General features: G+C 33.3%; 1 protein-coding gene across 2 annotated transcripts; it reads left to right on the forward strand.

The window, feature by feature from the left end:
* The first annotated feature begins 1402 nt into the window (after positions 1-1402).
* mest lies at positions 1403-27833 on the forward strand. Of its 2 annotated transcripts, none has more exons than XM_042511656.1 (12): positions 1403-1487; positions 3701-3891; positions 5005-5084; positions 5195-5272; positions 5928-6064; positions 6168-6226; positions 7673-7713; positions 7846-7916; positions 8011-8112; positions 8217-8293; positions 25394-25457; positions 27626-27833. In XM_042511656.1, exons 2-12 carry the CDS (start codon positions 3738-3740, stop codon positions 27741-27743), a joined length of 981 nt encoding a protein of 326 aa, XP_042367590.1. In that variant the 5' UTR covers positions 1403-1487; positions 3701-3737; the 3' UTR covers positions 27744-27833. The 2 variants fall into 2 exon arrangements, with proteins under 2 accessions (XP_042367590.1, XP_042367591.1); XM_042511657.1 differs by having other exon boundaries at positions 1445-1487; positions 3647-3891.
* Positions 27834-27901: the final 68 nt, after the last annotated feature.

The following is a 27901-nucleotide window of genomic DNA, read 5'->3' on the forward strand; positions in this document are numbered from 1 at the left end:
AAAATTTATTTTTTTAAAAAGTTAAAGCTGTAATAGTAATAAAATCAACACCAGACCGTGAGTTTTTTAAAAATATTAAGTTAAAAGAAAAGATTTTGGGAACCACTCAGTCCAGATGATTAATCTCCATGTGACATGTAATTGCACATCCACACCAGCAGAGGGCGGTGCACTTCTCTGCGACCCCTGCTTGTCCCCTTTTCAAAAAAAAAGATGGTATATTGGGAAGAAACTGTGCAAAACCCCAAAACAAAGGCTGCATTGTGCAACACCAACCTGCACAGTTTCTTCCCCAATATAACATTTATTTGACATCCTGAGCGCACATCAATTATAACGTTTTTTTTTTAAAAAGTGATATGTACTTAAACTTTGTATGTTGTTGTAAATCACATAATTATTAGAGATAGCAAATTCGAAAAACTCTGAAATTTCGATAGTTTCAATACTTTTAAACCATTTCTTTGAAACGTTTTGAAACATTTCAAAACCTAATGACACCGGTCTTATGCGATACTACAGTTAGTTTGTAGAACATTTTAATAATAATAATCATAATAATAATAATAATAATAATAATAATCTTTTTGGACCTAGAGGCTCCATAACGAACATAAGGCTGAGACTAATTATAGCAATAATACACTGGTGCCCATGCTTGGAGTCCTGATGCCCACTAGATGTCGCCAAAGCTTGCATTAAAAAGAATGTGAAACATATGTCACTTAGTCAGCAGCTGTCAGTTCATTCATGGATAGAAAAAAAGGAATCCGTATGGCGAGGCAAAGCAGTTTTATTCAAAACGTGCATTTTATACACAGAAATAGACTCAAGCTGCTGCACAGATAAATTAAAAAAACACAATGCAAAGCCAAAACAATACAATTTAGATGTAAAAAATATAATAATAATGATAATAATAATGACTTGATTAATGATACTAAGAAAGGTAACAAATGAAAAAACACATCGGTGTTCATATAAAGTTCATATAAAAAGAGTGAAATTAATTTTAAAAAAAAGTTAAAGCAGTAATACTAATAAAATCAACACCAGACCGTGAGTTTTTTAAAAAATATTAAGTTATAAGAAAAGATTTTGGGAACCACTCAGTCCAGATGATTAATCTCGATGTGACATGTAATTGCACCTCCACCCCAGCAGAGGGCGGTGCACTTCTTTGCGACCCCTGCTTGTTGCCTTTCCAAAAAAAGATGGTATATTTTTAAGATGATCATTCTGTCTCTGTTTCGGAGAGACAGAATACGAGCACGCTGATTGGTTCCCCAACCCGTCAATAACTGTGACGCAAAACGTTACGACACGCCTTCTCTCGCTGGTGAACGTTTTAGGAACCCGGAAGTAGAAACCGAGTGAGGCGTCTTCATTTTCCCGCCTCCTTGCAAACCGTGTTTCGTTTCCGCCCTGCAGTAATGGACTGATCACCGCAGGGCGAAGGTCGCCCGGACCGCAGTCACAACATTTCTGTGAGTACTGCAGTATTTTACAGCGCGATTTCAACCAAACACACGTAATCTGAAGTAGTTTCAGTGTAGCGTTATATCGGAGCTGTGATCGGCCCGCGTGAGTCGCAGTGTCGTCTTTATATCGCTTGTTTTTAGCTAACGTGCTGCAGCGTTGAGTCCTTATTTGAGTGCCAGTGATCCCGGTTTGCTGGTTTTATGACTGGATCCGGATCAGATAACCTCGCTCAGATGCACATCAGTTTGTGGGACTGTGTAGTAATGTCAACAATGCAAGTGGGAGGCAGTAAACACGCCTCCACACGTGACCTCACCTGCAGGGAGGGGTGCACTGCTAAAGGGGTGGGCGATACGGTGCTTCAAATCACATTAAGATCCTTCAGGGTATTTTTGTGATAACGATATTCTTGATGACAAGACAAAATACTGACAATCAATTTAAATGTCAACAACATGTGATGGCAGTTCTATTTATAATAGGTTCATCAGAGCCTTTTATTCTAGTGCACCGGGTTCAAGCTGCTGTACGGAGAAATTATAATAACCAGAATAATCAGCTTTATTTATACAGAACCTTTCATACAAGAAATGCAACAACAAAGAAATGACATGCTCCACATGAAAAGACATAATAAAACCTGCATGTAGAAATAAGAAGAGAAGAATAAGAATAGAAGGCATAAAACCCACATGATCATAATTATAACATTAAGATGAAAAACATAAGGATAAAAGTATAGTGCACAGGATGCATAACATAAGATGGTAAATAAAACCCTATTCAGATAATCATAAAATAAAGCCTAACAAAATGGGGTGTATAAAATGCACAAAATTAAGGACATGCAACATTTTAAAGAGGTGCGGTAGTGTGTTAAGTGTGAAGCAATGCAAAGTAGTAAAATCAGAGCTAGTTATGAGCTTAAGTGGAGAGATTTGTTTTTAGTTTTTTTTTTAAAAATATTTAGTGATATCTGTTGGTAGTTTGAGCTTAGAAGTGTAACTGAAAAATGCTGCATCCCCAATTTTGTTTTGGCAATCCATAGGCAAAACAATACAATTTAAATGGAAAAAAAAGATAAGAATATAACTAAAATTATATCATGGTATTTCAGAGGGTATTTTTGCTATAACTTATTCTTGATGACATGACTAAATAATGAAAAATATTTTGTATTTAATCTCAATAATATGTAATGGAAATTTTATTTATAAAGTACATTTTCGCACAAATAGCTGCAAGATGCAGTACAGACCACATGTAATTGCAACAAAATAAATGCTACTGGAGATACACAATATTGGATTCTTCAATATGCTATGTGTATTTATATCATGTCATTTTGCTGATAAATGATACCCATAAATCCACTTTTTTCCAGCCTAATTTTAGTAATCATGAAGTCTGTAGTGGAATTATCTTCATGTAATGCAAACGCTTATCATGACCAGCAGATGGCGACAAAACATGCCTTTCTTTTGAGTGTATGCAATAATCATTTATTGTGCAAAATTAGAAAAGTGCTTCAACTTCAAGGGTTTTTTTGTATATGTAAACTTAATTAAAAAATACCAAAAAAGGAAATATTGGTTTGCCAAATTGGCAGACATCAGCATGTTGGCCATTTACGCTATTTTATTTTAAAACCAATATCGTACAATACTGACGATTAACGTGCATCCCTTAATGTTCTAGTTTTATATGGCAACATAAAAATAATAGTTTGCTTTTAAACGTTCAGTAAAAGCTAAAGAAAAAAATCTTTAGTAAACAACAGTGACTCAATAATATTTAGATTCTATATAAAATATAAAAGGTGCAAAATAATACATAAAATGAAAAAAAGTCATTTTCTTGTTTCTTTTTCTCTTTTTTTGAATAGTGTTAATTTTTCGGGGTGTTTTTATTTCCCTGACTTGGGTACTTTTACAACTATTTTAATTAACATACAAGACATTTTTTAATAGTTTTATTGATTTATTTAGATCTTTCTAAATCTGGTACTTTTACTTTTTATACTTAAAGTACAATTTCCTGATTAAGCTGACTTGCTTTACTTAAGTAATATTTTTAATGTATAATACTAAGTATTTTCACAGTGTGGTATTTGTACTTTTACTCCAGTAAAGTAACCGGATACTTCCTCCAACACTGCCTGCAGGGAGTTAAATGAAGCGATCATTTACTGAAGTGCTGCGTGTGTCTCTGCTCTCAGGAGGCAGGAATGAGACTCCCCCACCGCTGAGCTCAAGATGAGAGAGTGGTGGATTCATGTGGGTCTGATCTGCATCCCGCTGGTGGCCGTCTACCTGCACATCCCGCCCCCCCAGCTCTCACCTGCCCTGCAGAAATGGCACAGTGCCGGGGAGGTGTTCAACTTCAGGGGCAGGGAGATTTTCTACAGAGGTAAGACAGGACTGTTAACTCAGCTGCACGCTCGGTAAGGGACTGTACTTAATTTTGGGGGGGGGTTGAGTTTTACATATACATATTTATATATATACACATATAGAAAAGATAAGAAAGGCAATAAGATGTAAGATGTTATTATTCCCAACCTGAGGAAATTCACACGTCCCAGCAGCTCAAAAAAAACAAAAAATTAAAAAATTATTTGTGTGCAGAAAAAGGATGAAATATTACAAATAAGATAAAAATTAAAAACAAATGGTATAAATATACACTATATACATCTTTTTACTTGTAGAAATACTGCATATACGGGGGGACCTCCAGCCTGCATCCCATATACCTCAGGCTTCTGCAGCGGCCGGAGTTCAAGTCCAGCTTGTGGCCCTATAAATGTAGGGAAAATGCCCCTGAAAATAATCTTTTTTAAACATTATTTTAACATTATTTTATTATTTTATAATTTTAAACAGTTTAAATATAAGGAATGCAAATATGTGCATATATTTTGTGAACATATATGATGATAGAAAAATAGGGGGAAATAGTGCAAACAACAGTTACATATTTAAAAAAACAAAACATTGACTCTACTTTGTCAACAAAATGAAAGAATTTTGAACATTCCTCTATCTAAAATCCATATTTTTTTTGTTTTGGAAATGTATGGAAATACATATTTACACAAGGCAGGTTTATTAATAATGCACAATTCAGCAACATGGCAATAGCAGCAAAGAAATTACATGCTTCATCTGCATAATTAAATACAAACTTTCTGGTATATGTAATATAAAAAATATTATTTTACCATAAGTAATCAACCGAGGAAGTATCTGTTAGTTAAAATTTGTATCCTTTTTTACAGGTTGTGTCTCAGGGAATGAATTTATTGATTAACTGACTAATAATCAAAGCATTAAATGTGACTTATTGGTGATCTAATCGTAAATCATTGTTATTTTTCTGTCACCGCACACCTTCACACATCATAGTTAATTCCAGCAGTCACATTTATACTTGGAGTAAAGCGTGCAAATAATATCCCTTTTTTTTCACCACATGTTGGCCTCTGTGCTAACATGCATATTTCTTTTCTCCTCAAACTAGAATCCTACGGCGCTCTGGGAAGCTCTGACGTCGTCCTCCTGCTCCACGGTTTCCCCACCTCCAGCTTCGACTGGAACAAGGTGCTCGCTGCACGCGCTCAGGAGTCAGCCACGGCAGCTGAAAAACATAAAAGTCTGTGTGTAAATCAGCCGCAGACTAAATGTATTTATTTATTTGTTTATTCAAACAGATCTGGGAGCCACTCACTCAGCGCTTCCATCGAGTCATTGCACTGGATTTCCTGGGTTTTGGCTTCAGTGACAAACCAGTGAGTCTTATTTTAATTTAATGTAATTAGAACATGTAAAAGAAAATACAGAAATGGTTATACAAACATGCAGACAGACAAAAAATTATATTTACAGACAATATGCTAGTCTGTAATATTATAAAGTAACATTTACAGACGATGAACAAACACGATGACTTTGTTTACACATTAGAAAAGGAGTAAGAAGTGCAAACTTATTTAATTCCACCCTTTCTCCATGAGTCAGTTAATTTCAATGTGCTGCTTCCTTATTAATTTAAACCTCTACTCTAATTAACTAAACATATATCCATACACCCACATACCCAAAATCAAATATCTACAATTTTTCATTATTATTCTTAAAAAGAAAACAGGAAACCATGAAAAAATAAATATTAAGTATCCAAATAAATGAACAATAACTCCTGTAAACACCTGGTTTACCCCTGTACCTGGTGAAAATCCTGTTTTTATACATTATTTTAAATGTATTTACATTCGGACATTATTTTAGCTCCACATAAAAGTGTCTGACTGATAAACAAAAATGTTTCCTGGTGGTACTAACACTGTAGGTTTTGAAATAAAAATTTCCCCTAAATTGTAACTATTTCTTAGATAAATCTTTCGCTCTGTTTCTTCACTTACCCATGATTCATTTCCGTCCCAGCGACCCCACAGGTACTCCATCTTCGAGCAGGCCAGTGTGGTGGAGGCGCTGGTGGCCCACTTGGGTTTGAGCAACCAGCGAGTCAATCTGGTGTCACATGACTATGGAGACACTGTGGCCCTGGAGCTTCTCTACAGGTATGTGTGTGTGTGTTTCAGTGAATCCCTGCAGGCTGTAAAATGACAAACTGCTAACCACTCGTCTTTTTCTCTCCGTGTTGTTTTTCTGCTCCCAAACCAGGAGTGACCAGAACCGCACGGGTCACCTGACCTTCAACAGCCTCTGTCTCTCTAACGGAGGTACAGCGACGTCTTTTTCCTCTCTGTCACCAACAGCAGGGAATTTAGTTTACTTATTAATTTACTTATTCTTTTTCTACCCCGCAGTAATCAGTGGGGTAGAAAAAGATGAAGCCGTTCCTAACAAGAACTCCCATTTTGATGATTGTTTTATGATTTAAGTCAGGGGTCTTCAACGTGTTTCAGGCCAAGAGAGATGGAGCAGGGGCCCCTAACTATATACTGTATAAAACTGCACTGCATATTAAACTGTGCAGTGGGAAGGCAAAAAAAACAAATCAGTGTCAGGCAGCAGCCTTGACCTGTATTTGCTTTTCAAGTAGATGAGGGATGAAACTTCACGTAATAATAATAATAATAATATGTTGGGTTCATGTTAATGTGTATTTTCAGACATTATACAAAAAAATTTAAATAAATAAAAAAAAACTTACTTAAAACCAGTTAAATAAAATTAGTTGTTTTTTTAAGAGCAGACAAATTTATCTTTTAAAACAATTTGTTGAATTCATTTTAATTTTCTAATATTAAAAAAAAGGCAAAAAAAACTAACTGCAGTACCTTTGAGGAGCCCATAGGGGTCCCTCACTCCCTGTTAGAGACCCAGGATTTAAGTCATTTATTAAAAGAATAGTTCAGATTTTTTTGCAGTTGGGTTGTTTGATTTACTTATCCATAGTCGGTGTATCACCGACAGCAGACGGTGTGGAAAAGCAGGCGGGACACGGGAGCTAAGCAACCTACTGCTGTGTGGACGGGGGCAGCAGCAAATAATGAATAACAGTTTAGGTGCACGCTTTGTTTTGTATATTTTCACCACTTGACCTTTCTGTCGGACAGACTTCTTGACGAGGACTTGAAGCTGTTATATCCATGCATGCTCTTTTCAAAGTCACCAGACTCCACTGAAACAAATAGTCACTTTATCTTGCATAACAGAGGAGCTGCTGGTCTCCCGCTGCTTTGACCGGTTAGCTTCGGTTATTGTGCCGCTTTGGTGTTTTATAGGGTTTGTTTGGATTCACCAAAGTCGCACAATAACACAGACAAACGAACGGATCAGGAGCACAGATAACAGCCTCGCGTCCCTGACTGGAAAGAGCTGTGTGACAGCAAGGCAAAGCAGTGAAAATATTCTCAATTTAGCATGCACTTCAACTGATATTGATTATTTTAGATGGTTAAAATATGTTTTTTTGCAGCTTCCGTCCACAGCAGTACATGGCTTAGGTTCTGTGGAGGTGCTCCTGTCTGCTCCTCCAAACTACGTGTGTGCTGACGGACATGGATGCACACACCGACTGTGGATAATTGCCTGCTTTGCTCTTTTTTATCTCATTGTAAACGGTCTGACAAACCATTTAAAAATGATCATTTGCAGTCTTTAGTATCTGATTTCTGTGTTGTGGATGTCACAGTCAGAGCTGACTCTTTTATTTCCAACAGGATTATTCCCAGAAACACATTACCCTCGTCTGCTGCAGACAGTGAGTCACATGTTTTCCTCCTGCTCTTCAGTATCGTGCAGTTATGTAATGGAAGATTTGAAGAAGCTGAATTTGGTAAATCTGTTTGACTGTCAAACTGTCTCAGAGATGTTTTTGTTTTGTCTCCAAAAGCTTCTAAAGGACTCCAGTTTTCTGGCTCCGGTTCTGACACGTCTTACCAACTATATGATCTTCCAAAAAGGGTAAAAAAAAGCAAAATTTTGCTGTGAATTGAGAAACTGACGTCTAAAATACAAACATTTCTCATCACTAATGCTGTTTTGTGTGAACTGGTAGGATTGGAGATGTGTTCGGTCCGTACACGCAGCCCACAGATGCTGAGTTCTGGGACATGTGGACAGGTTTACGCTACAACGATGGCAACTTAGTGTTGGACAGGTGTGTGTATGTGTGTTTGCTTTGTGGTCACATGGCTTTAATTATTTAGTTATCTGCTGCTCTTCATCTCTGTTTTCTCATTTTGTCGTCTTCTTCTCTCTCAGTATTCTGCAGTACATCAACCAGAGACTGAAACACAGAGAGCGATGGGTCGGTGCGCTCACTTCCACCTTCGTCCCACGTGAGTACACGGTCACATTATGTTGATATATCGGAGGGTGGAAGCACAGACATCTAAATTTAAAGCAAAGAATCTCTGTATATGTGTTATTTAAAAAAAAAGCATAAAAATGTCACAGTATAATTTGCCATCCAAAATAGCATCAGAAAGTTATACTATAGTATTTGGTCCAAAACTGCACCAAAAAGTCATAGTATAGTGTGCTGTTCAAAAAAGCACCAAAAGCCATATCATAGTGTGTCGTCCAAAATAGCTCAAAAATTTCAAACTTAAGTATATCAACCAAAACAGAATGAAAAAAGCATAGTATGGTATGTTGTCCAAAATAGCATAAAATGAAGTCATACTATAGTATGTCATCCAAAAAAAAAAAAAAAAATTTAATGTGTACAAATTATTAATAGAACAATACAACACATAAAATGCTGTTTTTCAATCTTCCAAAAAGGGATCGCAGCTGCTACGTCGTCACTGAAAATCTGTTTCTGCCTCAGAAGGACTTGATTTCATTCATGGCGATATTATTTGACAGATTAAGTCAAGCACTAGAATACAGAGAGCCAGGTATTCAGGTTTAATTTATTCAGTCGTTGTGGTTGCTGGCATTAAAACATTCTCAATTTTTATGAGCCATCAGAAGTCCCACAGCAGAAAATCAATTTCATATGGCCACTTACTGCTGCCCTCTGCTGGTATGAGTGGGTAACGCATCTAAAGGTGATTAAACATTAGAAGGGGGCAATAACAAATCAGGTTTTATTATTACTAATATTATTTAAAGATTTTTTTGCATTCATTCGCATCATTTATTTTTATTTTCCCTGTCCTGTTTTCCTGAGGGTTAACAGTATAACAGTGTCAAATAGTTTACTGTGTCGTGGTATGTGTATATTTGTGTATAAATGCAACAGCATATATTAGTGGTATTAGTCAATTATCTGTCCGGCAAGCCTCTTTTTTAGCCCCGCATTCTCTCACTGCAGCATTTTATTCTGGAAAAAAAAATAACAATGAAAATGAGGCAACTGTTGAAAAATGCATGGCTGAACATTACAAACATTTAAAGTTCATAGAAGCTGGCGTCAATTTTCTCTTAATTTAGCCATGAAAGCCAAACAGGTAAAAGGGACTGGATGGGCTATAATCTGTCAAATGTTGTCACTATAAATGAAATCAAGTCATTGTTAGGCAGAAACAACCTTTCAGTGACAAGATGGAAGCTGCAATCTCTCTCTGGCAGGTTGACAGAGTACATTTTAGTGTTGTATATTTGTCAGTAATGCACCTCTGGCATTCATAGTATAGCATGTTGTCAAAAATGGTATGAATAAGTCATAGTATATTATGTTGTCCAAAAAAGCATGCACCGTGATAGAATAGTATGTCATCCAAAATAGCACAAAAAAGGTCATACCATAATATTTTATTCAAAACAGCATTAAAAAGTCATACTACAGTATGATGTCCAACATGACACAAAAATGCTATACTATAGCAGGCATGTCAAACTGGTCCACAGGGGGGCCAGTTGGCTGCAGGTTTTGTTTCCAACCAAGTAGCAGCACACCAGACTTGACTCATTTAATCAACTGATCTCCGTCTTCAGACAGTTGATTGGTCAAACTGTGTGCTCTTGGTTGGTTGGCACAAAAACCTGCAGCCACACCGGCCCCCTTGTGGACCAGTTTGACATGCCTGGACTATAGTATATGGTGCAAAATGACATTACAAAGTCATACTGTGGTCCAAAATGGCATTGAAAAGTCAGACTATAATATGTGGTCTAAAATAGCACAAAAAAGTCTTTGTATATAGTATGTCATCCAAAATAGCAGGAAAAAAAAAGTCATACAATGGTATGTGGCCCAAAATACCCGTAAAAAGTCATACCATAGTATGTTGTCCAAAATAGCACAAGAAGAGTCATACTACAGTATGTGGTCCAAAATTGCACAAAAATTTCACACTATATGTAGTCCAAAAATAGCAACAAAAAAAATAATACTGTAGTATGTGGTCCAAGATACCACAAAAAAGTCATACTATTATATGTGGTCCAAAACAGCATTAAAAAGTCATACTATAGTATGTGGTCCAAAATACCAGAAAAAGGTCATACTATAGTATGTGAACCAAAATAGCACTAAAAAGTCATACTATAACATGTGGTTCAAAATAGCACAAAAAAGTCATACTATAGTATGTGGTCCAAAATACCATTAAAAAGTCAAACTATAGTATGTGGTTCAAAATAGCACAAAAAAGTCATACTATAGTATGTGGTCCAAAATACCATTAAAAAGTCATACTATAGTATGTGGTCTAAAATAGCACAAAAAAGTCATACTATAGTATGTGGTCCAAAACATCATTAAAAGGTCATACTATAGTATGTGAACCAAAATAGCACAAAAAAGTCATACTATAGTATGTGGTTCAAAATAGCACAAAAATATCATATTACAGTATGTGGTTCAAAATACCCGTAAAAAGTCATACCATAGTATGTTGTCCAAAATAGCACAAAAGAGTCATACTACAGTATGTGGTCCAAAATTGCACAGAAATGTCATACTATAATATGTAGTCCAAAAATAGCAACAAAAAAAAATAATACTGTAGTATGTGGTCCAAAATAGCACGAAAAAGTCATACTATAGTATGTGGTCCAAAACATCATTAAAAGGTCATACTATAGTATGTGGTCTAAAATACCACAAAAAAGTCATACTATAGTATGTGGTCCAAAAAACCATTAAAAAGTCATACTATAGTATGTGGTCTAAAATAGCACAAAAAAGTCATACTATAACATGTGGTTCAAAATAGCACAAAAATATCATATTACAGTATGTGGTTCAAAATACCATTAAAATGATCATCCAAAATAGCAGGGAAAAAAAAAGTCATACAATGATATGTGGCCCAAAATACCCGTAAAAAGTCATACCATAGTATGTTGTCCAAAATTGCACAAAAATGTCATACTATAATATGTGGTCCAAAACAGCATTAAAAAGTCATACTATAGTATGTGGTCCAAAATACCAGAAAAAGGTCATACTATAGTATGTGAACCAAAATAGCACTAAAAAGTCATACTATAACATGTGGTTCAAAATAGCACAAAAAAGTCATACTATAGTATGTGGTCCAAAATACCATTAAAAAGTCATACTATAGTATGTGGTCCAAAATACCATTAAAAAGTCATACTATAGTATGTGGTCTAAAATAGCACAAAAAAGTCATACTATAGTATGTGGTCCAAAATACCATTAAAAAGTCATACTATAGTATGTGGTCTAAAATAGCACAAAAAAGTCATACTATAGTATGTGGTCTAAAATAGCACAAAAAAGTCATACTATAGTATGTGGTCCAAAATAGCACAAAAGAGTCATACTACAGTATGTGGTCCAAAATTGCACAAAAATGTCATACTATAATATATAGTCCAAAAATAGCAACAAAAAAAAATAATACTGTAGTATGTGGTCCAAAATAGCACGAAAAGTCATACTATAGTATGTGGTCTAAAATAGCACAAAAAAGTCATACTATAGTATGTGGTCCAAAATACCATTAAAAAGTCATACTATAGTATGTGGTCTAAAATAGCACAAAAAAGTCATACTATAGTATGTGGTCCAAAAATACCATTAAAAAGTCAAACTATAGTATGTGGTCCAAAATACCATTAAAAAGTCATACTATAGTATGTGGTCTAAAATACCATTAAAAAGTCATACTATAGTATGTGGTCCAAAATACCATTAAAAAGTCATACTATAGTATGTGGTCTAAAATAGCACAAAAAAGTCATACTATAGTATGTGGTCTAAAATAGCACAAAAAAAGTCATACTATAGTATGTGGTCTAAAATAGCACAAAAAAAGTCATACTATAGTATGTGGTGGTCTAAAATACCATTAAAAAGTCATACTATAGTATGTGGTCTAAAATAGCACAAAAAAGTCATACTATAGTATGTGGTCCAAAATACCATTAAAAAGTCATAGTATAGTATGTGGTCCAAAAACATCATTAAAAGGTCATACTATAGTATGTGAACCAAAATAGCACAAAAAAGTCATACTACTACATGTGTGGTTCAAAATAGCACAAAAATATCATATTACAGTATGTGGTTCAAAATACCATTAAAATGATCATCCAAAATAGCAGGAAAAAAAAGTCATACAATGGTATGTGGCCCAAAATACCATTAAAAAGTCATACTATAGTATGTGGTCCAAAATACCATTAAAAAGTCATACTATAGTATGTGGTCTAAAATAGCACAAAAAAGTCATACTATAGTATGTGGTCTAAAATAGCACAAAAAAGTCATACTATAGTATGTGGTCTAAAATAGCACAAAAAAAGTCATACTATAGTATGTGGTCTAAAATACCATTAAAAAGTCATACTATAGTATGTGGTCTAAAATAGCACAAAAAAGTCATACTATAGTATGTGGTCCAAAATACCATTAAAAAGTCATAGTATAGTATGTGGTCCAAAACATCATTAAAAGGTCATACTATAGTATGTGAACCAAAATAGCACAAAAAAGTCATACTATAACATGTGGTTCAAAATAGCACAAAAATATCATATTACAGTATGTGGTTCAAAATACCATTAAAATGATCATCCAAAATAGCAGGAAAAAAAAAAGTCATACAATGGTATGTGGCCCAAAATACCCGTAAAAAGTCATACCATAGTATGTTGTCCAAAATAGCACAAAAGAGTCATACTACAGTATGTGGTCCAAATTGCACAAAAATGTCATACTATAATATGTAGTCCAAAAATAGCAACAAAAAAAAATAATACTGTAGTATGTGGTCCAAGATACCATTAAAAAGTCATACTATAGTATGTGGTCTAAAATAGCACAAAAAAGTCATACTATAGTATGTGGTCCAAAATACCATTAAAAAGTCATACTATAGTATGTGGTCTAAAATAGCACAAAAAAGTCATACTATAGTATGTGGTCCAAAATACCATTAAAAAGTCATACTATAGTATGTGGTCCAAAATAACTATAGTATGTGGTCTAAAATAGCACAAAAAAGTCATACTATAGTATGTGGTCCAAAATACCATTAAAAAGTCATACTATAGTATGTGGTCTAAAATAGCACAAAAAAGTCATACTATAGTATGTGGTCCAAAATACCATTAAAAAGTCATACTATAGTATGTGGTCTAAAATAGCACAAAAAAGTCATACTATAGTATGTGGTCTAAAATAGCACAAAAAAAGTCATACTATAGTATGTGGTCTAAAATAGCACAAAAAAGTCATACTATAGTATGTGGTCCAAAACATCATTAAAAGGTCATACTATAGTATGTGAACCAAAATAGCACAAAAAAGTCATACTATAACATGTGGTTCAAAATAGCACAAAAATATCATATTACAGTATGTGGTTCAAAATACCATTAAAATGATCATCCAAAATAGCAGGAAAAAAAAGTCATACAATGGTATGTGGCCCAAAATACCCGTAAAAAGTCATACCATAGTATGTTGTCCAAAATAGCACAAAAGAGTCATACTACAGTATGTGGTCCAAAATTGCACAAAAATGTCATACTATAATATGTAGTCCAAAAATAGCAACAAAAAAAAAATAATACTGTAGTATGTGGTCCAAGATACCATTAAAAAGTCATACTATAGTATGTGGTCCAAAATAGCACGAAAAAGTCATACTATAGTATGTGGTCAAAAAACATCATTATAAGGTCATACTATAGTATGTGGTCCAAAATACCATTAAAAAGTCATACTATAGTATGTGGTCTAAAATACCACAAAAAAGTCATACTATAGTATGTGGTCCAAAATACCATTAAAAAGTCAAACTATAGTATGTGGTCTAAAATACCATTAAAAAGTCATACTATAGTATGTGGTCTAAAATACCATTAAAAAGTCATACTATAGTATGTGGTCCAAAATACCATTAAAAAGTCATACTATATACTATAGTATGTGGTCCAAAACATCATTAAAAGGTCATACTATAGTATGTGGTCCAAAATACCATTAAAAAGTCATACTATAGTATGTGGTCTAAAATAGCACAAAAAAAGTCATACTATAGTATGTGGTCTAAAATAGCACAAAAAAGTCATACTATAGTATGTGGTCCAAAATACCATTAAAAAGTCATACTTTAGTATGTGGTCTAAAATAGCACAAAAAAGTCATACTATAGTATGTGGTCCAAAACATCATTAAAAGGTCATACTATAGTATGTGAACCAAAATAGCACAAAAAAGTCATACTATAACATGTGGTTCAAAATAGCACAAAAATATCATATTACAGTATGTGGTTCAAAATACCATTATTAAAATGATCATCCAAAATAGCAGGGGAAAAAAAAGTCATACAATGATATGTGGCCCAAAATACCCGTAAAAAGTCATACCATAGTATGTTGTCCAAAATAGCACAAAAGAGTCATACTACAGTATGTGGTCCAAAATTGCACAAAAATGTCATACTATAATATATAGTCCAAAAATAGCAACAAAAAAAAAATAATACTGTAGTATGTGGTCCAAAATAGCACGAAAAAGTCATACTATAGTATGTGGTCTAAAATAGCACAAAAAAGTCATACTATAGTATGTGGTCCAAAATACCATTAAAAAGTCATACTATAGTATGTGGTCTAAAATAGCACAAAAAAGTCATACTATAGTATGTGGTCCAAAATACCATTAAAAAGTCATACTATAGTATGTGGTCTAAAATAGCACAAAAAAGTCATACTATAGTATGTGGTCCAAAACATCATTAAAAGGTCATACTATAGTATGTGAACCAAAATAGCACAAAAAAGTCATACTATAACATGTGGTTCAAAATAGCACAAAAATATCATATTACAGTATGTGGTTCAAAATACCATTAAAATGATCATCCAAAATAGCAGGGGAAAAAAAAGTCATACAATGATATGTGGCCCAAAATACCCGTAAAAAGTCATACCATAGTATGTTGTCCAAAATAGCACAAAAGAGTCATACTACAGTATGTGGTCCAAAATTGCACAAAAATGTCATACTATAATATATAGTCCAAAAAACAAGCAAAAAAAAAATAATACTGTAGTATGTGGTCCAAAATAGCACGAAAAAGTCATACTATAGTATGTGGTCTAAAATAGCACAAAAAAGTCATACTATAGTATGTGGTCCAAAATACCATTAAAAAGTCATACTATAGTATGTGGTCTAAAATAGCACAAAAAAGTCATACTATAGTATGTGGTCCAAAATACCATTAAAAAGTCATACTATAGTATGTGATCTAAAATAGCACAAAAAAGTCATACTATAGTATAGTATGTGGTCCAAAATACCATTAAAAAGTCATACTATAGTATGTGGTCTAAAATAGCACAAAAAAGTCATACTATAGTATGTGGTCCAAAATACCATTAAAAAGTCATACTATAGTATGTGGTCTAAAATAGCACAAAAAAGTCATACTATAGTATGTGGTCTAAAATAGCACAAAAAAGTCAGACTATAGTATGTGGTCCAAAATACCATTAAAAGGTCAAACTATAGTATGTGGTCTAAAATACCATTAAAAAGTCATACTATAGTATGTGGTCTAAAATAGCGAAAAAAAGTCATATTATAGTATGTGGTCCAAAATACCATTAAAAAGTCATACTATAGTATGTGGTCTAAAATAGCACAAAAAAGTCATACTATAGTATGAGGTCCAAAATACCATTAAAAAGTCATACTATAGTATGTGGTCTAAAATAGCACAAAAAAGTCATACTATAGTATGTGGTCTAAAATAGCACAAAAAAGTCATACTATAGTATGTGGTCCAAAACATCATTAAAAGGTCATACTATAGTATGTGAACCAAAAATAGCACAAAAAAGTCATACTATAACATGTGGTTCAAAATAGCACAAAAATATCATATTACAGTATGTGGTTCAAAATACCATTAAAATGATCATCCAAAATAGCAGGGAAAAAAAAAAGTCATACAATGATATGTGGCCCAAAATACCCGTAAAAAGTCATACCATAGTATGTTGTCCAAAATAGCACAAAAGAGTCATACTACAGTATGTGGTCCAAAATTGCACAAAAATGTCATACTATAATATATAGTCCAAAAATAGCAACAAAAAAAAATAATACTGTAGTATGTGGTCCAAAATAGCACGAAAAAGTCATACTATAATATGTGGTCTAAAATAGCACAAAAAAGTCATACTATAGTAGTGTGGTCCAAGATACCATTAAAAAGTCATACTATAGTATGTGGTCTAAAATAGCACAAAAAAGTCATACTATAGTATGTGGTCCAAAATACCATTAAAAAGTCATACTATAGTATGTGGTCTAAAATAGCACAAAAAAGTCATACTATAGTATGTGGTCCAAAATACCATTAAAAAGTCATACTATAGTATGTGGTCTAAAATAGCACAAAAAAAGTCATACTATAGTATGTGGTCCAAAATACCATTAAAAAGTCATACTATAGTATGTGGTCTAAAATAGCACAAAAAAGTCATACTATAGTATGTGGTCTAAAATAGCACAAAAAAGTCATACTATAGTATGTGGTCTAAAATAGCACAAAAAAGTCATACTATAGTATGTGGTCCAAAATACCATTAAAAAAGGTCAAACTATAGTATGTGGTCTAAAATACCATTAAAAAGTCATACTATAGTATGTGGTCTAAAATAGCACAAAAAAGTCATACTATAGTATGTGGTCTAAAATAGCACAAAAAAGTCATACTATAGTATGAGGTCCAAAATACCATTAAAAAAGTCATACTATAGTATGTGGTCTAAAATAGCAAAAAAAAGTCATACTATAGTATGTGGTCCAAAACATCATTAAAAGGTCATACTATAGTATGTGGTCCAAAATACCATTAAAAAGTCATACTATAGTATGTGGTCTAAAATAGCACAAAAAAGTCATACTATAGTATGTGGTCAAAAACATCATTATAAGGTCATACTATAGTATGTGGTCCAAAACCCATTAAAAAGTCATATACTATAGTATGTGGTCTAAAATACCAAAAAAAGTCATACTATAGTATGTGGTCCAAAATACCATTAAAAAGTCAAACTATAGTATGTGGTCTAAAATACCATTAAAAAGTCATACTATAGTATGTGGTCTAAAATACCATTAAAAAGTCATACTATAGTATGTGGTCCAAAATACCATTAAAAAGTCATACTATAGTATGTGGTCCAAAACATCATTAAAAGTCATACTATAGTATGTGGTCCAAAATACCATTAAAAAAGTCATACTATAGTATGTGGTCCAAAATACCATTAAAAAAGTCATACTATAGTATGTGGTCTAAAATAGCACAAAAAAGTCATACTATAGTATGTGGTCTAAAATAGCACAAAAAAGTCATACTATAGTATGTGGTCCAAAATACCATTAAAAAGTCATACTTTAGTATGTGGTCTAAAATAGCACAAAAAAGTCATACTATAGTATGTGGTCCAAAACATCATTAAAAGGTCATACTATAGTATGTGAACCAAAATAGCACAAAAAAGTCATACTATAAACATGTGGTTCAAAATAGCACAAAAATATCATATTACAGTATGTGGTTCAAAATACCATTAAAATGATCATCCAAAATAGCAGGGGAAAAAAAAGTCATACAATGATATGTGGCCCAAAATACCCGTAAAAAGTCATACCATAGTATGTTGTCCAAAATAGCACAAAAGAGTCATACTACAGTATGTGGTCCAAATTGCACAAAAATGTCATACTATAATATATAGTCCAAAAATAGCAACAAAAAAAAATATAATACTGTAGTATGTGGTCCAAAATAGCACGAAAAAGTCATACTATAGTATGTGGTGGTCTAAAATAGCACAAAAAAGTCATACTATAGTATGTGGTCCAAAATACCATTAAAAAGTCATACTATAGTATGTGGTCTAAAATAGCACAAAAAAGTCATACTATAGTATGTGGTCCAAAATACCATTAAAAAGTCATACTATAGTATGTGGTCTAAAATAGCACAAAAAAGTCATACTATAGTATGTGGTCCAAAACATCATTAAAAGGTCATAATATAGTATGTGAACCAAAATAGCACAAAAAAGTCATACTATAACATGTGGTTCAAAATAGCACAAAAATATCATATTACAGTATGTGGTTCAAAATACCATTAAAATGATCATCCAAAATAGCAGGGGAAAAAAAAAGTCATACAATGATATGTGGCCCAAAATACCGTAAAAAGTCATACCATAGTATGTTGTCCAAAATAGCACAAAAGAGTCATACTACAGTATGTGGTCCAAAATTGCACAAAAAAAGTCATACTATAATATATAGTCCAAAAATAGCAACAAAAAAAAATAATACTGTAGTATGTGGTCCAAAATAGCACGAAAAAAAGTCATACTATAGTATGTGGTCTAAAATAGCACAAAAAAGTCATACTATAGTATGTGGTCCAAAATACCATTAAAAAGTCATACTATAGTATGTGGTCTAAAATAGCACAAAAAAGTCATACTATAGTATGTGGTCCAAAATACCATTAAAAAGTCATACTATAGTATGTGATCTAAAATAGCACACAAAAAAGTCATACTATAGTATGTGGTCCAAAATACCATTAAAAAGTCATACTATAGTATGTGGTCTAAAATAGCACAAAAAAGTCATACTATAGTATGTGGTCCAAAATACCATTAAAAAGTCACACTATAGTATGTGGTCTAAAATAGCACAAAAAAGTCATACTATAGTATGTGGTCTAAAATAGCACAAAAAAGTCAGACTATAGTATGTGGTCCAAAATACCATTAAAAGGTCAAACTATAGTATGTGGTCTAAAATACCATTAAAAAGTCATACTATAGTATGTGGTCTAAAATAGCGAAAAAAAGTCATATTATAGTATGTGGTCCAAAATACCATTAAAAAGTCATACTATAGTATGTGGTCTAAAATAGCACAAAAAAGTCATACTATAGTATGAGGTCCAAAATACCATTAAAAAGTCATACTATAGTATGTGGTCTAAAATAGCACAAAAAAGTCATACTATAGTATGTGGTCTAAAATAGCACAAAAAAGTCATACTATAGTATGTGGTCCAAAACATCATTAAAAGGTCATACTAGTATGTGAACCAAAATAGCACAAAAAAGTCATACTATAACATGTGGTTCAAAATAGCACAAAAATATCATATTACAGTATGTGGTTCAAAATACCATTAAAAAATCATCCAAAATAGCAGGGAAAAAAAAAGTCATACAATGATATGTGGCCCAAAATACCCGTAAAAAGTCATACCATAGTATGTTGTCCAAAATAGCACAAAAGAGTCATACTACAGTATGTGGTCCAAAATTGCACAAAAATGTCATACTATAATATATAGTCCAAAAATAGCAGCAAAAAAAAAAATAATACTGTAGTATGTGGTCCAAAATAGCACGAAAAAGTCATACTATAATATGTGGTCTAAAATAGCACAAAAAAGTCATACTATAGTATGTGGTCCAAGATACCATTAAAAAGTCATACTATAGTATGTGGTCTAAAATAGCACAAAAAAGTCATACTATAGTATGTGGTCCAAAATACCATTAAAAAGTCATACTATAGTATGTGGTCTAAAATAGCACAAAAAAGTCATACTATAGTATGTGGTCCAAAATACCATTAAAAAGTCATACTATAGTATGTGGTCTAAAATAGCACAAAAAAGTCATACTATAGTATGTGGTCCAAAATACCATTAAAAAGTCATACTATAGTATGTGGTCTAAAATAGCACAAAAAAGTCATACTATAGTATGTGGTCTAAAATAGCACAAAAAAGTCATACTATAGTAGTATGTGGTCTAAAATAGCACAAAAAAGTCATACTATAGTATGTGGTCCAAAATACCATTAAAAGTCAAACTATAGTATGTGGTCTAAAATACCATTAAAAAGTCATACTATAGTATGTGGTCTAAAATAGCACAAAAAAGTCATACTATAGTATGTGGTCTAAAATAGCACAAAAAAGTCATACTATAGTATGAGGTCCAAAATACCATTAAAAAGTCATACTATAGTATGTGGTCTAAAATAGCACAAAAAAGTCATACTATAGTATGTGGTCCAAAACATCATTAAAAGGTCATACTATAGTATGTGGTCCAAAATACCATTAAAAAAAGTCATACTATAGTATGTGGTCTAAAATAGCACAAAAAAGTCATACTATAGTATGTGGTCTAAAATAGCACAAAAAAGTCATACTATAGTATGTGGTCTAAAATAGCACAAAAAAGTCATACTATAGTATGTGGTCTAAAATAGCACAAAAAAGTCATACTATAGTATGTGGTCCAAAACATCATTAAAAGGTCATACTATAGTATGTGAACCAAAATAGCACAAAAAAGTCATACTATAACATGTGGTTCAAAATAGCACAAAAAAATATCATATTACAGTATGTGGTTCAAAATACCATTAAAATGATCATCCAAAATAGCAGGGAAAAAAAAAAAGTCATACAATGATATGTGGCCCAAAATACCCGTAAAAAAGTCATACCATAGTATGTTGTCCAAAATAGCACAAAAGAGTCATACTACAGTATGTGGTCCAAAATTGCACAAAAATGTCATACTATAATATATAGTCCAAAAATAGCAGCAACAAAAACAAATAATACTGTAGTATGTCCAAAATAGCACGAAAAAGTCATACTATAGTATGTGGTCTAAAATAGCAGCACAAAAAAGTCATACTATAGTATGTGGTCCAAAATACCATTAAAAAGTCATACTATAGTATGTGGTCTAAAATAGCACAAAAAAGTCATACTATAGTATGTGGTCCAAAATACCATTAAAAAGTCATCATACTATAGTATGTGGTCTAAAATAGCACAAAAAAGTCATACTATAGTATGTGGTCCAAAATACCATTAAAAAGTCATACTATAGTATGTGGTCTAAAATAGCACAAAAAGGTCATACTATAGTATGTGGTCCAAAATACCATTAAAAAGTCATACTATAGTATGTGGTCTAAAATAGCACAAAAAAGTCATACTATAGTATGTGGTCTAAAATAGCACAAAAAAGTCATACTATAGTATGTGGTCCAAAATACCATTAAAAAAGTCATACTATAGTATGTGGTCTAAAATAGCACACAAAAAGTCATACTATAGTATGTGGTCTAAAATAGCACAAAAAAGTCATACTATAGTATGTGGTCCAAAATACCATTAAAAAGTCATACTATAGTATGTGGTCTAAAATAGCACAAAAAAGTCATACTATAGTATGTGGTCTAAAATAGCACAAAAAAGTCATACTATAGTATGTGGTCCAAAATACCATTAAAAAGTCATACTATTGTATGTGGTCTAAAATAGCACAAAAAAGTCATACTATAGTATGTGGTCCAAAACATCATTAAAAGGTCATACTATAGTATGTGAACCAAAATAGCACAAAAAAGTCATACTATAGTATGTGGTCCAAAACATCATTAAAAGGTCATACTATAGTATGTGAACCAAAATAGCACAAAAAAGTCATACTATAACATGTGGTTCAAAATAGCACAAAAATATCATATTACAGTATGTGGTTCAAAATACCATTAAAATGATCATCCAAAATAGCAGGGAAAAAAAAAGTCATACAATGATATGTGGCCCAAAATACCCGTAAAAAGTCATACCATAGTATGTTGTCCAAAATAGCAAAAAAAAGTCAAACTACAGTATGTGGTCCAAAATTGCACAAAAATGTCATACTATAATATATAGTCCAAAAAAATAGCAACAAAAAAAAATAATACTGTAGTATGTGGTCCAAAATAGCACGAAAAAGTCATACTATAGTATGTGGTCTAAAATAGCACAAAAAAGTCATACTATAGTATGTGGTCCAAAATACCATTAAAAAGTCATACTATAGTATGTGGTCTAAAATAGCACAAAAAAGTCATACTATAGTATGTGGTCTAAAATAGCACAAAAAAGTCATACTATAGTATGTGATCTAAAATAGCACAAAAAAGTCATACTATAGTATGTGGTCTAAAATACCATTAAAAAGTCATACTATAGTATGTGGTCTAAAATAGCACAAAAAAGTCATACTGTAGTATGTGGTCCAAAATACCATTAAAAAGTCATACTATAGTATGTGGTCTAAAATAGCACAAAAAAGTCATACTATAGTATGTGGTCTAAAATAGCACAAAAAAGTCATACTATAGTATGTGGTCCAAAATACCATTAAAAAGTCATACTATAGTATGTGGTCCAAAACATCATTAAAAGGTCATACTATAGTATGTGAACCAAAATAGCACAAAAAAGTCATACTATAACATGTGGTTCAAAATAGCACAAAAATATCATATTACAGTATGTGGTTCAAAATACCATTAAAATGTCATACTATAATATGTGGTGCAAAGTAGGATTAAAAAGTCATAGTATAGTATGTGGTTCAAAATACCATTAAAATGTCATACTATAATATGTGGTGCAAAGTAGGATTAAAAAGTCATAGTATAGTATGTGGTCCAAAATACTATTAAAAAGTCATACAATTGTATGCGGTCCAAAAACAGCACAAAAAAGTCAAAATAGCACAAAAAAGTCATACTATAGTATGTGGTCTGAAATAGCACAAAAAATGTCATACTATAGTATGTGGTCTAAAATAGCACAAAAAAGTCATACTATAGTATGTGGTCCAAAACATCATTAAAAGGTCATACTATAGTATGTGAACCAAAATAGCACAAAAAAGTCATACTATAACATGTGGTTCAAAATAGCACAAAAATATCATATTACAGTATGTGGTTCAAAATACCATTAAAATGATCATCCAAAATAGCAGGGAAAAAAAAAGTCATACAATGATATGTGGCCCAAAATACCCGTAAAAAGTCATACCATAGTATGTTGTCCAAAATAGCACAAAAGAGTCATACTACAGTATGTGGTCCAAAATTGCACAAAAATGTCATACTATATAATATATAGTCCAAAAATAGCAACAAAAAAAAATAATACTGTAGTATGTGGTCCAAAATAGCACGAAAAAGTCATACTATAGTATGTGGTCTAAAATAGCACAAAAAAGTCATACTATAGTATGTGGTCCAAAATACCATTAAAAAGTCATACTATAGTATGTGGTCTAAAATAGCACAAAAAAGTCATACTATAGTATGTGGTCTAAAATAGCACAAAAAAGTCATACAATAGTACGTGGTCCAAAATAACACAACTAAGTTATAGTATACTATGTTGTCCAAAAAAGTAACAGAAAACAAAATAACAGAAAATGTCATTGTGTAGTATGCCTTGAAAAATAGGAGTAAAAAATGACAGTATAGTACTTCAATGAGCACATGTACCAGACTGACGTGTTATGCAGTGAGGGAAACACGGCGGCTTCCTGCAAGATACATGTAAGTGCTCAGATCACATTTAACGGCATCAAAACTAGTCGGTCCAACACTTTAGTGCAGCGATGGCTAACTCTAAACAGTGTTTTTTTTTCTCATTGAATCAACTTGGCTTTGTTTATTTTAATGAATTGTACCATTTTAAAATCGTTTTTTATGCTATTTTCACCTGCTCCTGTCATTGCATTGCAAAATGCACGCATGCAAATTTGCAGAAATGCACAAACGTTATCGAAAAAAAGGGGAAAATTTAGTCCAACTCACCTTGATTCTTTTACCACGTGCAGTAGATGTGGATGCATCGGCGTTTGCCGTGGTATTTTGGTCTAAAATAGCACAAAAAAAGTCTTTGTATATAGTATGTCATCCAAAATAGCAGGAAAAAAAGTCATACAATGGTATGTGGCCCAAAATACCGTAAAAAGTCATACCATAGTATGTTGTCCAAAATAGCACAAAAGAGTCATACTACAGTATGTGGTCCAAAATTGCACAAAAATTTCATACTATAATATGTAGTCCAAAAATAGCAACAAAAAAAAAAACTGTAGTATGTGGTCCAAGATACCACAAAAAAAGTCATAATATTGTATGTGGTCCAAAACAGCATTAAAAAGCCATAGTATAGTATGTGGTCTAAATAACAGAAAAATATCATCGTACGTGGTCCAAAATAACACAACTAAGTTATAGTATACTATGTTGTCCAAAAAAGTAACAGAAAACAAAATAACAGAAAATGTCATTGTGTAGTATGCCTTGAAAAATAGGAGTAAAAAATGACAGTATAGTACTTCAATGAGCACATGTACCAGACTGACGTGTTATGCAGTGAGGGAAACACGGCGGCTTCCTGCAAGATACATGTAAGTGCTCAGATCACACTTAACGGCATCAAAACTAGTCGGTCCAACACTTTAGTGCATTTCTGCACATTTGCATGCGTGCATTTTGCAATGCAATGACAGGAGCAGGTGTGAAAATAGCATAAAAAAAAACGATGTTTAAAATGGTACAATTCATTAAAATAAACAAAGCCAAGTTGATCCAATGAGAAAAAAAAGCACTGTTTAGAGTTAGCCATCGCTGCACTAACGTTATCGAAAAAAGGGGAAAATTTAGTCCAACTCACCTTGATTCTTTTACCACGTGCAGTAGATGTGGATGCATCGGCGTTTGTTTGTCGTGGTAATTTGTCTCGTCTGTTGTGGGCGCATTTCAGTCCGCACTTGGTGTATTTTACGATCGTAAAATGTTTGTCAGTCGATGTCGTTTGTATTCCACCTCCACGTGTCTGAGCGATGCAAAACACTTTATCTGCAGAGCACTGCGGCATCCCAATTGCAGTTTTTTGCAGTATATTTTGTTGGTAAATTGAGACTCGTGTCGCACGTCTGCATCTTGGAAACCACAAACAAGGAAGTACGTTTGTTAGCGTTATGGGTGAGACTGTTATGGTTGTCATAACTCACGTGGAACTACAATGCTTGGTTAAATTTGTGATTGTATAAACCTCCTTAACCTGTCCTCCCTTTCTGTCTTTCAGTGCACATGATCTACGGACCCCTGGACCCCGTCAACCCTCATCCTCAGTTTATCCGTCTGTACCAGTGAGTGCACCGAGGATCTGTAGTACACTTAAGTACTGCCAGATCTTAGCAAACTGAACTAATCTGAATTAGGACAAAAGTGTTGCTTTAAAAATGATGCTTTCTTTTTCAGTGAACAACTTGATTAGTGATCAAATTTGTACATAATTGGAAAATTTTAAACATTTAAACAAAACATTTTAAAATTTATCTTTTGGTTTGTGTTGCCATCACAAAAATGGCTCTGTTAACAAGAAATTTGGGTTTTTGTAATTATCTCAATTGTTTAATTTTAAATTTTATATTTTAATTGTATTTATCCCCTCTACACTCTTTAAAAAAAAAAATTAAGCATCGCTGACCACTTCACATTCATATAGAACTTCCGTTAAATACTTAATGTGTCACGGATGGTGTAGTAGTGGCAAAGTAATGGGATGGTGATCAAGAGATCACGGGTTCAAGGCCTGTTCAAACCTCTTGTAACGAATTTGCTAAAAATAGTGCTTTTTTCACTAAAAAAAGGCAAAAAAAAAAAAAAAGATTTTTTGCAATACTCCTTTTCCCTTCTCTCTTTCTCTTTCCCTTCTCACCTTCACTCGCACCTTCACTGTCACCGTCACCGTCACTGCCACTGTCACCGTTCTTGGGAATCTCGTTCGCTCTTCACTTAGCTCACTGTTTTTCCACCATCCCTTGGGAGGTGTTCTGTGTTTGGAATCTCGTTCGGTCACACACGGGGCTTAGCTCACTTTTGTCACCATTTTTGGAACCTCGTTCGTTGTCAGTCTTGAACTGTCAACCTTTTGTACGTAAGGCACGCGCCTTGTCACTTCACCATCTTTCGCACCCCAACATTTCTCGGTTTCTCTCATAAATGCCACAGAAAACATGTGGAAATTGAAATTGAAAAATGTCTTGTGGTGGTATTGAACCAAGAACCTTTTGATTCACAGCTCTTTGCACTATCCACTAGGCCATAGTGAGCTGTGAGTATGTCTGTCAGTCTATGTTTATGGATGCAATTGAGAACATCTAACAAAAACCCAAAAAAGTTTTGTGAAGAGCGGGACTTGAACCAACAAACATGTGGTTGAAAGGCATAACACCTATCCACTACACTACAGTGGACGAGACAATGTTGAGGTCCACTTTGTTTTTAAATCCAATCAAAAACATCTAAAAGAAATCAAAAAGTTTGTGAAGAGCGGGACTTGATCCAACAAACATGTAGTTGAAAGGCATAACACCTATCCACTACACTACAGTAGACGAGACAATGCTGAGGTCCACTTTGTTTTAAATCCAATCAAAAACATCTGAAAGAAATCAAAAAGTTTGTAAAGAACAGGACTTGAACCAACAAACATGTGATTGAAAGGCATAACACCTATCCACTACACTACAGTGGACGAGACAATGTTGAGGTCCACTTTGTTTTAAATCCAATCAAAAACATCTAAAAGAAATCAAAAAGTTTGTGAAGAGCGGGACTTGAACCAACAAACATGTAGTTGAAAGGCATAACACCTATCCACTACACTACAGTAGACGAGACAATGCTGAGGTCCACTTTGTTTTAAATCCAATCAAAAACATCTGAAAGAAATCAAAAAGTTTGTGAAGAGCGGGACTTGAACCAACAATCATGTGGTCTAAGGGGGTAGAATGTCACCGCTATTCTACAGTAGACAAAGTATCATCAGTGTCCGCTGGAAGCATCCAAGAAGACAAATTTGAAACTTTGAATAAGGTGGGGATTGAACCAAAAACCTTTTGAACCATGTGGCAGTAAAAGAGCTATTGAGCCACAACGGAAACGCCAGTAAAACAAAAGACTTTCCCAGCGTACATAGATCATCTTGTCATGAAGTATGACCTAATTTGATCTGGATTTTGTGTTTTCTATGCATTGTTTGAATGTAACCAATACTGCAATGTCAACTTTGTGTCATGAATAGTTGTTCTATGTAAGAAATATGCTGGAATCTGGACTTTTAAAGTATTTCTTGAACATTGTTGAAGAGACGCAAATTTTCAATTGACATGAAATTAAGGTTCACAGCAGGATTTGAACTCCTCATCCTTTGGTTGAAAGGCAGTGTCTTAAACCACTAGCCTATTGGTATTTGTGGCCATCGCGAAAAAAAATCCCAAGTTTATTTGAAAACTGTTTTTCATTTCTGCAGGCAGCTGGTCCGGAGATCAACAGTCACTATTCTGGATGAGCACATCAGTCACTACCCTCAACTGGAAGATCCCACCGGCTTCCTCAATGCATATTTCAATTTTATCCACTCTTTCTGAGGCAGAACACAGCGCTTCCGTATTCATGAAACAATCCAGACCCTTATCAAGCAGCTTTTGCACGAGGTGCAAAGACCTGTCCCGATGATTGTAAAGCAGGCGTAAATCTGCATCAGTTTAAGATGGAATCACAGGTGATGGGCTCATTTACCAGCATC

The sequence above is a fragment of the Plectropomus leopardus genome, chromosome 22 (genome assembly GCF_008729295.1).
Source record: "Plectropomus leopardus isolate mb chromosome 22, YSFRI_Pleo_2.0, whole genome shotgun sequence".
NCBI lineage: Eukaryota > Metazoa > Chordata > Actinopteri > Perciformes > Serranidae > Plectropomus > Plectropomus leopardus.